This window comes from Serinus canaria, chromosome 2 (assembly GCF_022539315.1).
Source record: "Serinus canaria isolate serCan28SL12 chromosome 2, serCan2020, whole genome shotgun sequence".
Classification (NCBI taxonomy): domain Eukaryota; kingdom Metazoa; phylum Chordata; class Aves; order Passeriformes; family Fringillidae; genus Serinus; species Serinus canaria.
Window position 1 is genome coordinate 105171636 of NC_066315.1, and position 13565 is coordinate 105185200.

General features: G+C 38.8%; 1 protein-coding gene across 1 annotated transcript; it reads left to right on the forward strand.

The window, feature by feature from the left end:
- Window positions 1–1049: 1049 nt before the first annotated feature.
- On the forward strand, window positions 1050–11769 carry RIOK3 (RIO kinase 3). Its single transcript, XM_030231225.2, has 13 exons — window positions 1050–1257; window positions 2023–2144; window positions 2960–3105; window positions 3234–3338; window positions 3866–3975; window positions 4692–4835; window positions 5729–5856; window positions 6782–6967; window positions 7443–7602; window positions 8620–8700; window positions 8789–8878; window positions 9186–9293; window positions 10381–11769. Exons 1-13 carry the CDS (start codon window positions 1192–1194, stop codon window positions 10480–10482), a joined length of 1548 nt encoding a protein of 515 aa, XP_030087085.1. The 5' UTR covers window positions 1050–1191; the 3' UTR covers window positions 10483–11769.
- The last annotated feature ends 1796 nt before the right edge of the window (window positions 11770–13565 follow it).

Here is a 13565-nt window from a genome sequence, read left to right on the forward strand (position 1 = left end):
ATTTCTAGGTATTGCTTCCTTCCTTTAAGGAAACTTGCCCAAGTAGACCTAATGTGCCATAGCAAAACACTGTGTCCTGGAAATAGGGCATTTTAGTCACAATACTATTTTCCAGATAAACATTACATATAAAATCGAGATGTAAAAGGTAGCAAGTCACATACAAAGTATTTCAATTTATATCTACAGTGACTTACAGGATTGGGATAAAATTAATTTGGTAGCAAGTCACATATAAAGTATTTCAATTTATATCTACAGTGACTTACAGGATTGGGATAAAATTAATTTGCTTAAGGATTGGTTAATTTGTTGTATTTTTTCCTGTTCCCTCAGTTACTTCCTGTAATAAAAACAAATGCCAACTATTTCATTTCACAGAATCAATCAGGTTGGAAAAGACCTCTGAGACCGAGTCCAATCTATGACCAAACACCAAGTGGACTGGACCATGGCACTGAGTGCCACATCCAGTCCTTCCTTAAACACCTCCAGGAATGGTGACTTCATCACCCCCCCAGGGTAGTTCACTCCAATCTAATCACCCTTTCTGTGAAGAAACTCTTCCTAATGTCCAATCTAAACCTCCCCTGGCGCAGCTTGAGGCCTGTGTTCTCTGGTCCTGTTGCCTGGGAGAAGAAGCCGACCCCTAGCTGGCTACACCCTCTTTTCAGGTGATTGTTTAGAGCGGTAAGGTCACTCCTGAGTCTCCTTTTCTCCAGGATAAACACCCCCAGCCCCTTCAGCCGCTCTCCATCAGACTTGTGCTCCAGACGCTTCACCAGCTCCCTTGCCTTTCTCTGGACTCCATTTCATCCGTTTGTTTTGCCGCTGGCTTCCCGTTTGATTTGCTGGGTTTTTTTGTCCTCCCACCGTTCCCTTGGTTACGTCCCGAGATAGAAAACAAACGTCTCCAATTTAATTTCTCCCTTTCGCGTTACCGCCAGCCCGACTCTGTCCCTCAGCCCCCGGGCAGGGGCAGCCGGGCAGGTGTTCCGCCCGCAGACTCCGCACGCCGGCGGCGAGGCCGCGGCCGGCCCGGTGACATCACCGGAAAGGCGGGTCACCCCCGGCCAATGGGCCGCCTGACGGCCGCGGAGAAGCGCGGAGGACCCGGAAGGTTTCGCAGTCTGAGCGTTGCTGCCCCGCGGAGAGACCCCGCTCCTGCCGCCGCCCGCCCCTGCGTGCCCGATGGACTCGGTGGGAGTCGCTGCCGCCGCGCCCGAGGCCAGGCCGGGCCCCGCCTGGCAGAGCAAGGTGAGCGCTGTGCCGGCACTGCGGGGCCGCGCCCGACGCTGTCCCGGCTCCGGGCAGCTGGAGGAGGAGCAGGAGGAGAAGCACCGAGGCCGTGGAGAGGGCGCTGCGAGGTGGTGCCAGCACCCACCAGGGTGGCTGTCACTCGGTAGAGCGACCCGAGCGCGGTTTACTGCTACTGGCAATTATCTCCTTTGTGGTGAGAGCTGTTGTGACAGCCTGATAACTGAGCTGCTTCCCTCCGAGGGTGTTGGAGATGAGTGAGCTCGGTTATCCCGGCGGTAGGCAGCGAGTCCCGGCTTGCCTGGCTCGTCGTTGCCCAGCCCCCGCCTCCCCGAGCGAGGTGTTGTGTCCCTGTGCGGTTTTGAGATGGCATGTTTTACAATGGCTTTCAGGGCTCTAGGAGCGGGGCAGGAAGCTGTGCGTAAGCCACTGCTCTTGGGTTATTCCAAGAGAAGTTTTACATAGGTTGTGTGTCTCCTTGTGTGCAAACCTCCTGGGGAAGCTTTACCCCAGTCTGCAGAGGCTACCGACACTGACAAACTGACTCTTTTCCCTTCATTAGTTAGTGTCTATCAACAATTTTTCAACCCCCGTTCTCTCTGCTGAGTTTATGAAACTACTCTTTGAGTAGTTCCCCAAGTATCTGTAGAAGAGCCCTTACAAGATTACATGAGCTTATTTTGGATGCAGCGATAGCTAATTATCCTGATTGTTGTGTTGCCACTGCACGAGTCTTGCTGACTTGAATAAAATGTTTATTTACAGTGTCCATGGGGAGCCCCTAGCACAACATCAATATCATGTTCTCTTGCTGATGTAATGAGTGAACAACTGGCAAAAGAATTGCAGCTGGAAGAAGAAAATGCTGCTTTTCCTGAAGTGGTTGCGTAAGTTTAAGTCCTGGATTAGTGCTTTCCCATAGCTGTGATGCCATCTTCTCTCTCTTGTGCATTTTCTTACAATGTGCTCAGTGCATAGCAATATAGTGATTTGCCTGTTCCCTAACTCTGCTTCCTCTGATATTCTTCAGTGAAGATGGCTTCCCCAGCTAAAAGTCTTCCTTAGATTCTCTTCTCGGTTGCTTTTCCTTCCTTATTGATGTTTTCTTTGCATTTTCTGGGTGTGTTAACACAGTCTGTAAGCTATATTTAGAGAAATGTCAGAAATGCGTTTTTTCTACCCTTTTAGGGACTCTTGTCAACAGCGTACAATGTAATTTTGAGAACTATCAGGTATATCACCTGTATCCTCCCACTACCTGAAAGCTCTAAAGAAAGGCCAAGAGCTTACTAGTTCCAAAATTGTACAAATTTTGGCTATCTTTCCTGTGAAGCAAAACAAAGCAATACTATTTGGGATGTTTTAAACATATAAATAGGTATACACATGCATACACCTGTATACCCTTTTTTTTTCCCCTGAAGGACATCTTAAAAATAGAGCTTAATGCTTTTTGCTGAATGGTAAACAAGCAAAAATTTGAGTAAAATTTGCATCGTGAATGAGTAGCAAAGAGAAATGAAGTCATGATCTATTAATATTTAGTGTTGGCTTGGAGAGGAGGCAAACAGCTGAGATCCATTCCTTTCTGTCAGCTCTGCATGAAGTCTGTTGTATAGAGTGGGAAAGTGGTATAAAACAGTGTTTCTGCTTAGATTGCTGTGTTTAATTTTTTAAAAATTCCTGTTTTCATCTTATGTAGTGCTGCTGAAGGACCATTTATTACAGGAGAAAATATTGACACTTCTAGTGATCTAATGCTAGCTCAGATGCTGCAGATGGAATTTGACAGGGAATACGATGCGCAGCTTCGACGCGAAGAGAAGAAGATCAATGGAGATAGCAAAGGTACCTTCATCAAAAGGAATATTTTTGCTGTGGAGCTATTCTTGGCACGTAGCTTAAATTGGCAGAGGTGTGAAGAAGTAGCAAATCCCTGATAATCACAGACATACTTATTTGTTTTGTTTCTCAAGTCTCTATATCCTTTGAAAATTATCGGAAGGTGCATCCTTATGACAGTGACAGCTCAGAGGATGAGGTTGATTGGCAGGATACCCGTCATGATCCATACAGAGCAGGTATGTGACGGCTTTAAGCAATACAATTTCTTTAGCCAATAGACCTGAGAGTATGACAGAGTTAAATTAGGTCTTGTTTTAATGTGAGGAGAGACACTGGCTACATTTAAAATCAGGTCACCTCAATGGGAGGTGTCAGCAGGAGATTGGGTGGGTAACTTCAGGCTTCTGTGAGCCAGTATATTGGCTTCAGCGGCTGAATCTCGAAAAATAACCAGTGTACATAGGAAGTATTGTGGGATGTGCTCATCTGTCATCTACGTTTGGATGATATTGAATACTCATGTCGTAGCATGCCAGAAATGTGTCTGACACCTCAAAGAAGACAGAGAAGTAAGTTGTAACATAGCCAAAGAAGCTGTCGTGCTTAGGATAGGATAAGACTGCATTAAGATCATACAATTGAAGCAATTTATTCTGTTTTATAAATAAAATTATATTACTTTTGTGGGTATTGTGGACTTCTATGAGCATTGGTTATGTTTGTTTAGATGTAAAGTTTGGTTTCTTTTTCTCACTGCTGGCAGATAAACCTACTACTACACCAAGAAGGGGTTTCATAGGAAAAGGAAAAGACATTACTACGAAACATGATGAAGTGGTATGTGGAAGAAAAAACACTGCTCGCATGGAAAATGTAAGTGAAAACTTAAGGAAACTTATTTTGTGTGTAAAACTGGAATGCTGCAGTTCAGCCAAAGAACTAATGCTTGTCCACCAGTGCTGCTGCATAGGGTGCTGAGTTTTATTTTTTTCCCTGTTGGATGAAAGCAATGCAGTCTTTGCTTTATTGGTTATTCACATTGGCAGTTTGAGTTTTGTGGGTTTTCTGTTTAAAAGTAGTTTGTTATTGAGCAATTCAAGAATTTGCACAGAACTGTTTTGGGAAAACAAAACTATCAGCAAGTCTGGCACACAATCAAATAAAACACGAAAGTTATTTTTGAAAAGGATAGATGTTGTGTAATCTTTCTTCTAATTAATTTTGTCTGATAAGCCAAGTAACTTATTTTCAGTCAATTGTTTGACTTACAGCTTTTCAGTCTGTTTATCTTTAGTACATACCTTTCATTGTTTTTAAGGTAACTGCTGCAACTTCTGTAAGTAAGGAAATGCTGCAAGTGCTATTTTTGCAAGATGTTAGGTAATCTCATATCAATTTGGGCAGAACTTTGAGTTCTGAGTTTAAAGCATTGTGTTTGTGCAATGTTGTCATTATGTTCAAAAACAGTGGGTTTCAAATAGGTCCAAATCTATAATAAGTTTTTCCAAATCAGAATGAGAAATTTGTTTGTGCCAACTTTTGGCATCTGCTAGTAACAATGCTTAAATTCCTATTATTTCTGCTCGTAGTTTGCACCTGAATTCCAAGTTGGGGATGGAATTGGGATGGACTTAAAGCTGTCAAATCAAGTCTTCAATGCCTTAAAACAGCATGCATACTCTGAGGAACGTCGAAGTGCAAGGCTCCATGAGAAGAAGGAGCACTCTACTGCTGTATGTTTTTAATAAAGTCTCTCTATCTACTCCTTATCTTGTGTAATAGCTAAACTCTGCTGGGTAACTTCTTGCAACATTCCATTTTTAGTAAAACAGCTAAGCAACATTATGTTAACGTTGCTGAAGGAAATGATATCAGCTAGCTCCTTCTAGAAAAAGGCTCTTTGTTTGAGCTGCATTACTGTGAGAACCATGTTGAAGTAAGAGCAAGCAGCTACTGTTTTTTTCTCTTTGTCTTTCTAAACTTGTCTCTTAATCAGCTATGTTGAATAAACTGCCTGGAAGTTATTTATAGAAACATCCAGAGGACTAATCCTCTGCAGTTGAACCATATGGCTCTAAATATCTGTCTTCATAACAAGTTTCAGGAGGATGAGGTGACCAACTGACCTAATAATTTAGGAGTTTCCTTGGTAGAATGTATGGGTGAGTTTGAAGTAGGGCCTCTGGTAATTCCTGATGTGGACTTCTTCAAATTTGTGTGTTTTGCTTTGCTTTATTGTTACTTATATCAAACAAATATAATACTTTGGATATTGTGATTCATAATTTGTAAAGGCTTCTTGAAAACACTGTAGAAAGTGCTGTTGAGCCACAGTCTATATGTACAATTAGTAAAATATTCTATGTGCTGCACAGCTGATGGGAAACTAAGAATATTAAATCATTAAATCAGTCCTGAAGCAGATTTGCTTGCTTCAGATGTTTATTTTGGTTTGGCTTTTTTTTCTCCCTTCTGTCAGTTGAGAGAAATTTTATTAATATATATTCTTTCTGCTTAGTTGAGTTCTTGTGGTATATAAGTATTCTAAACTTATGGTAAAGCAAAGAATTGCTTTATTGAATTGAGTGTTCGTGTCTTGCCTATTAATCTTATTCATCTCTTGTAGGAGAAAGCAGTGGATCCTAAAACACGTTTACTTCTGTACAAGATGGTCAATTCTGGGATGCTGGAGACCATCACAGGCTGTATCAGCACGGGAAAAGAATCTGTTGTTTTTCATGCCTATGGAGGAAGGTGAGTATATTGTTTGTTACTGATGATAGCTTTAAGTACAAGAGATGATTTTAAAAGCAGAAAACACAAAAATATTTAAACATCTGCACATTTTTTATTTCTGAGACTTAAAGGCTGTATTTGTGTATATGCAGGTAATAATAAAATCTGAAATCCAAATGATACCAACCATAAAGTAAAAGAATCCCCACTTTCCTCCTTGGAGGCTATTAATGAATGGGGACAAATCCTCCATGCCTTTCTGTGGAAAAAATATGTACTCTTTTTATAAGAAAGATATCTTGAGATTTTTGAGACACTCTTTCCACCAACCTTCCCCAGACCACAGAGCTGATGTGAGGATCTTGGGCTACCTGAAGGTTGTCTCTCCATAGAGATTGCTCTATTGCCAGCTCTATATTTGCAGCTCAGTGGAGGTGCTGTTTGTTACTTTCAAGTTATCTTGAGAATAGTGTTGGGATGCTGCTCACTTCTTGAATCCTTCCCACCGTACTGGAAGGATTAGAGTGCATTATGACAGCTGCCTTGTATTTAACTGACTTTAAAGTAGTGACGTTTGAGAAAGAACTAATAAAACTCAAATACAGATAATGTATTTAGAGATGTCAAGGGAGAAATCGGGAATTTTGGAATTGGGAAAGTTGGAACTGGGGAGAAAAGATGTGCCTTAACAAATCGGGAGAGGCAATCTATTTGATAAGCAACTTATAATCAAAATGCCAAACCCCAAACATTGATATGTAAGTTTAATCATAGAATTGTTATAAACTTAAGTTGGCTTCTAAATGTGATAGAAAATTAGGTCCTCTCTTATATTAAAAATTGCTGTATGTGGCAATGTATAAAAACCCAAACCAATGCATTTGCTTGTAAATATGTGAAACAATGTTAACTTTGTTATATATTTGCCTTTTTCCATGAGCAGTGCAACTGAAGATAAAGTTATTCCTCCAGAATGTGCCATCAAAGTGTTTAAAACAACTCTTAATGAATTCAAGAACCGTGACAAATACATTAAGGATGACTACAGGTTTAAAGACCGCTTCAGTAAATTGAATCCACGAAAAATTATTCGTATGTGGGCTGAGAAAGAAATGCATAACTTAACAAGGTAAAGACAGATAAAGAAAGTGTAGCTGCCAAATGCCTGTCAATTTCCTGTTCCCTGTTTAAGGCAGATACTTTATGTCTGGGTATTTGACTTTTAGGCCAAAATAATATACAACCTGGCACAGATTGAATAAGCCTCTGGTTTTTTTACAGTTTAATAAGCTGTGTCAGCATCTTCAGTGATTTTGCAGCAGAATTTACAGGCTCATGAAGTTAACAGGTTCTAGTTGTAAAAGTGATTAGTATTTAGTGAGTATTTTTAGATTAACTTTCAAACTTCAGAATCTGAATTTTCCTGTGTAAAATACTGTGCAATATATATAATTATTCCATTTTTAATTCTTTCAAAGACTTTGTTTACTCTGGATCAGGTTTTTCACGCAGCTGTCAGATTGAGATAGCAGGAACTAGAACTTTGGGGACTTTGAAGCTTTTGTTCTGTCTTTCTTAATCAGTATCTATTTTCTGATCCACAGAATGCAAAATGCAGGAATTCCTTGTCCTCAAGTGGTTATCCTTAAGAAACACGTCTTGGTTATGTCTTTCATTGGCCAGGATCAAGTCCCAGCTCCTAAACTAAAGGATGTAACACTTAGTAGTGAAGATATGAAAAAGGCCTACTATCAGATTCTTAATGTAAGATGATGCTAATTTCTCCTCCAATTCTGGTTTGTATTTTCTTTTAAGAGAATAACTGTAAGGACAAATGAGCACATATTTACTTTTCAGGATGCTTACATAATTGTCAAGATACAAAGTCCAAAGTCTTATTTTGCTGCTGTTTAATGTGTGACTTAGTAAGAAAGTATGCACTTAAAAAAATACAATTAAATTTAATATTCATCTGAGTGGTAAACATACTGTAATTTGATGACAAACAGATGCTTAGCAGCAGAGGAACTGTGAGCAAGTTGTCCTCCTTTTACAGAAGCAGTATGTGGTTTAGAAAATTCTCTGAAGTCTTTCTGGGCTTACCAAACACTTAATTTACAATGCTTAAGCACTCTCCAGTGAATTGCCCGCCCCCTTTACAGCAAACCAAGAAATGGGAGAATTAATCAGAATATTGCATGGTGGATGCTTTAATTTCCTATTATCTGCTTGGTTCAAACACACCAACTGCTAACTGTCCACTTGCTGTTACGTTATAGAAATTAAAAAACCCCAACCAGGCAACCAGCCCCACAGCTTGGTTACAGGAGTGGTCTAAGTCTCAAATGAATGAGACCAGTGTGCAACACAGCTGTGTCTTAAGTGAATTTGTGTACTGCTTAGGACTCAGTCTCTACAACTGTGAGACTTCCTTCCCATGTTATAGGAGTGGAAATGACATATATTTAGAGAATATGCTTATCTGTCTCCTGCACTTGGACTGCCTGGCAGAGCTGACTTGAGTTTACCAGAGTAGCTCTTCTGACTTTGCCAAAGCTAAGCTCAGTGATAAGAACTTAGTTTGCTGGCATTTTGCCAGAACTGCAATTCCCTGGATGGAAGTGTATTGAAGACTTGGATACAAATGATGTAAATTATGTGGGTGATTAGGGAAAGGTTGGGGTTGTTTTGGTGTTTTGTTTTTTTTTTTTTTTTTAAGTCATGCCAGCAATATTTATTTGGAGTATAGCATACTTCCTTCATTAATTTGGTTCCTTGCAGATGATGCAGCAGTTGTATAGGGAGTGCAACCTGGTCCATGCAGATCTGAGTGAATACAACATGCTTTGGCATGATGGGAAGGTGAGTTTGTTCTTAATCTGTGAGGGAAAAGTTTCATCTACTGTGAAATACTAATACAAAGTGAATTGCTATTTCTCTGTGACTACAGGTCTGGCTCATTGATGTCAGTCAGTCTGTGGAGCCAACCCATCCTCATGGACTTGAGTTTTTGTTCAGAGACTGTAGGAATGTTTCACAGGTGGGACCTCCTTGTCTGACAATCTTCTGTTATGCTGTTTGTTTTCTAAGATACAAGATATCTTAGATATGTAGAAGATTGCTCTTGTACATTTCCTATGCTCATAGTGTCCTTCTCTGAAAGTAAAAAAAAATGTGGAAAAGTAAAATTGTACCACTAGAACTTAAAACTACTTTCAGTTACGTTTATCTGTGGGTCAGCAAAAACAAAAAAGGAATTCTGGGTAAATGTAGTAACTGAGGAAAGTCAAAGGAATATTTTGCTCTGTGTAGTAAAGTGTTTAATGTGTGCTCTTTATATTGACTAGTTCTTCCAGAAAGGAGGCGTGGCAGAAGCACTTAATGAGCGTGAACTCTTCAACGCTGTCTCAGGTTTAAATATTACAGCTGACAATGAAGTAGACTTCCAAGCAGAGGTATTGCTTTCTCTGTCTAACAATTTAAATTTGGTTAGCTGTGGTAGCTATTATAATACCTTAACTTTCTAGATTTAGTTTGTGTGATTGCTGTGAGAAAAATTTCAGCAGTCTTTCTGCATCTCTTTTTAAAACCTTGAGTATTCAACCTAGTTCAAACATTTCCAGAAACTCAGATTGACAGACCTCTCCACCGCCTTTCCTGATCTCCCCTGCTCCCAAGCAAAAAAGACTTCATGTTGAATATAGTTGCTTCATTTCAGCATTAAGGCAAATCTAGTGATCTGTTTTAGTTTAAAAGCTGTTGTCTTGCCTTACATACGTTAAAGGTACAACAAAAGGAAAGTTGGGTTTAAAATAATAATTATTCTACTGCTTATTTTTCATGGTCTAGATGTTAATTTATTTGAATTTAAAATTAGTCTAGCATTTTTAATTTTGAAGCTTAAAATCATGGTAATGTAAATATGGACTTAGGAATCTTTGGTCACTGTTGGCTTTTAGTTTTCAACCTTTGGCTGTAACTCCTCAAGGCCTGCATCCTGATATCAGATTTTAAAAAAACTGGTTGTCAAACGTTCCATATTTTCTACTTAAAGTAAGGGCAATGTGGCAATTCTACTCTCCCTGATTACTAATGACATTGCAGGTTTGTGCTAGTCCAGCGTGGAGTAGGTGGGAGCTGGTAATTAGGTGACTCCTGGGGCAGGTGGTCAAAGTAAGAAAGAGATAAAGGGAACACAGTGCCACAGTTCCACAATCTCTGTGTCATTGGAGAAAGGCACACTTCTGTACTTTGAGGAATACAGCTGAAGTCTTAAGAAATCCTCCGGTCTTCCCTGGTGCATTTTAGTTACATGGCTTCAAACTTTAAAGGAGTGCTGCTCATTTTAGTAACTTGGTGAGAACAGATGTTTTAAGGTGTACCTGGCTGTATTTGAGCTGTTACATGTGACTGAATATTTGAAATAGCAACAATTTACATACCTGCTCTGGCCTCAAAAGCTACTTTTTAATGCTGTTTAGAAGCCTTCTGCTGCTGGCATGGTTTTATGATTTCAGCATGGTTTTATTTTGGGCTCTCTAGATTGAAGCTTTGGAGAAGATGAATGAAGATCACGTGCAGAATCATGGAAAGAAACTGTCAACGTTTTCTAGTGATGGAGACCCACCTATATATGATGAATAGCACTGAGTTTGTAGCTGCTGATGAAACAAAACACAAATTTACTGCTTCTAACTACGTTGGTGCAGTGGGAAATGTCAACTGCCAATGTCAAGAGAGTGGTTGGTTGGGAATACCAAAATGGAAAACACAGCAAGCATATGGTGATGCCTCAGTGGTTTGCTTTTTTTTTTTTTAACTTGTCCCACACATCAGGCTGGCACTGTGAGAATGAACTGTCACTACCACTTTGAACAGACTGACAACTTCACCAATTGCCCAGTTACATTAGACTAATGTAGCTCAGATGGTCATACTTTGCATGATTTAGAGCTTACATATCTTTTAGTCTAAAAAAAATATTTTAAAATCATTTATATTGTCCGAAGTATCTAGCGGGAAAGCATACTAGAAGAGTCCCTCTCTTTTTTTTCCTAATGCAACTTGGAAAACTAATGAAACCTTGTTTATGGACACAGTGTTATTCATCCACCTCCACCAAGGGCAAAATGAAAAGGCAAACTATGCACTGCAATCATATGAAAATATTAATTTAGCAAAGTAATATATTTATAAATGCAGAAGTCTGGACTTTTAAATTTGAAGTACAGGGAATGTGGCTCTAATTATCTCTGTAAATGCTGTTGGGTATTATATGGAAAGCATATTCGAAATCCAACCAGCAGAGGACTTTCTTGGTGACATGCCAGGAAATCCTGAGTCAATGATGTATAACAAAGAGTCAGTTCAGGTAGCTTCACTCTTAATACACAAGTGGTTCCAAGAACTTGGTGTAAGCCAAAAACAAAACTATAATAATCCTGTCTATACCTAGAATATCAGTTTGGAGCATCAAATGTTCTTACCCTAAAGATAATCACAGACAAACCTGAGTATTCTTTTTGTACCTGTAAGCAAAAAAAGCTTTGTTTAGAAATAATGATTACTGATACTGGTTTCCACAGTCTATTTATTCTTAATGTCAGGGTTTTTTTGGGGTTTTTTTGGGTTTTTTTTTTTTTTTTTGTTTTTTTTTTTTTGGGTTTTTTTTTTTGTGAGCATCCTCTAAAAATCTACTGATGTTTCTCTCCATAAAACACATTTAAAGATGAACTGATGTGGTGGGATAGTTTGGAATTAAGGAATTCTAATCAACTTCTTTTTAACTGATTTCTGGTTTCTAGTTTCTGATGCTGCTCTTTATCAAGCAGAATATAGTGATGCTACATGTGACCTCACAGTGTGCTGTGAAAGTGACTTTTTAATCTCTTTTTGTTGGAAAACTGGTGGTGAAGTAAAAATTTAAGATCATGTGGTGGTATTCTTGCATGGTTCTTTGCATCACGGAGGCCTTCACTGATCTTTGGTGCTTCACTAGAGCATTCTTAGGGTAGGACTACAAGAATTCGTTACAACAATAAAAAAATGACTCTTTGGGTAGGTACTACATGAACAATAAATGACCTTGGTTTTGCCAGTTTCATCCCAACACTTCCTTTTTCTAAATCAGACAAGCATCTTGCATTTACCCCTTACTTTTGAAATAAAGTAGCTTGTATCTTTCGGGTACTTAAGTCTGTTCTGAATTTCTCAGTGAAACAATTTCCCAAAATAATGGTATCAGGGAAAGGACAGACTAGGTACTGCAAGGGAAGTGCTAACCTCTTTAGGAAGACTATAAGCTGCTGTTGTCAAAGATATCCAGATCTCCTTCAGAAGAGAAGGCTTTAAAAAAAAAAAAGATAGTACTATTCTTGGCTTATAACTAGTTTTAATATTAACATTTGTTAGGGGGGAAGATATCTCAGAACAGTTGCTAATGCCTTAAAATGTTCTTGTATAAGGAAGTTTTTAATTGCTACAGCTATTTGCATCAAGAGAGAGGAAGAAGGCAGAAATAACAGGAAGAGAGGGGAGAGTGATTTTTGAGCAATTTTTCTTGCGTCTAATTCAAAGCTACTGGGCCCAAATATATAATATATATTATACACTATATATCTTATCTATTGATATATTTTCACTTCCAGCAGTAAAATTGGCTCAGGAATTTGCTTTGAGATTTCAAGACACCTGGGCATGTTTCCAAGTAGTTGAAAACATGAATTTGCTAAAACAAGCATTTTCCTGGACTCCTTTGGAATAAAATGTTCCAGGATTATTATTGGGCAAATAGAACCTTAGTTTTGAAATTGGCCATTAAGGTTTATTACTGTCAGATGAGTTGTGTGTGTTATTTACTCATCAGCTGATTTCCCCTCAAAGATACCTCAGTTTCTATTGCACGTGTAGGAAGTCCATGCTGGTTTTTAGAGAAGTAGGAAAGGGTAAATGTCAGTAGAATTTCTTAAATTTTCACCCTGGACTAACTAAACTTCTGCCTAAAAAGCAATAAATTTTGTTACTTTGTCAAAAATTATAAACTTTAATGTACTTCAAATGCTTTGGATACACTTGGCATCTCCAGTTAACAGAGCTGTTTGATGATGCAGGAGTGTTCTGCAGAACAAACAGCTTGTTGTAATTCTTAGTTGTGACTTAAGTATCTTTATGTGAAATCTCTTTAATATCTGATGTGAAATTAGTGCAGGTGGACTAACTGGGTCACAAGTCATCCAGCAGTTGTTTCATGATACTGTATTAGTACCTGGTACTTAAATTTCTGTTCTTCCCATACTAAGCTGTGCTACCATTTTAATCTGAAATTTTAAAAATTGTTATGATCTTAGTCTTTTTTTCCCCCCCAATTCTTAACTTTTCCTTTCTAAACCAATAAGCAAATACACAATTGATATTCTCACACAATTTCTAGATCATAATGTAGGGCTTACAGGTAGTGAGCTAAGGCATCAGCCAGTGCATCAACAAAAAAAACCCATTGCTGTTTCATTGTCCAAACTAAAGTATATTCTCAGCATAAATGCTGAGGACCAAGCCAGACTTTGACTTCAATAATGCTTTATTAATATTTTTCCTGAACTATTTTGCAACACTAAAAAGCAGTAAAGGCAGATCTCAGAAGCAGTTGCTTCCTTTTTTTCTCCACATAAAAGTTTTGGGTTTGTTGGTTTAGGTTTTAGTTTGTTTAGGTTTGTTGGTTTTAAAATCAT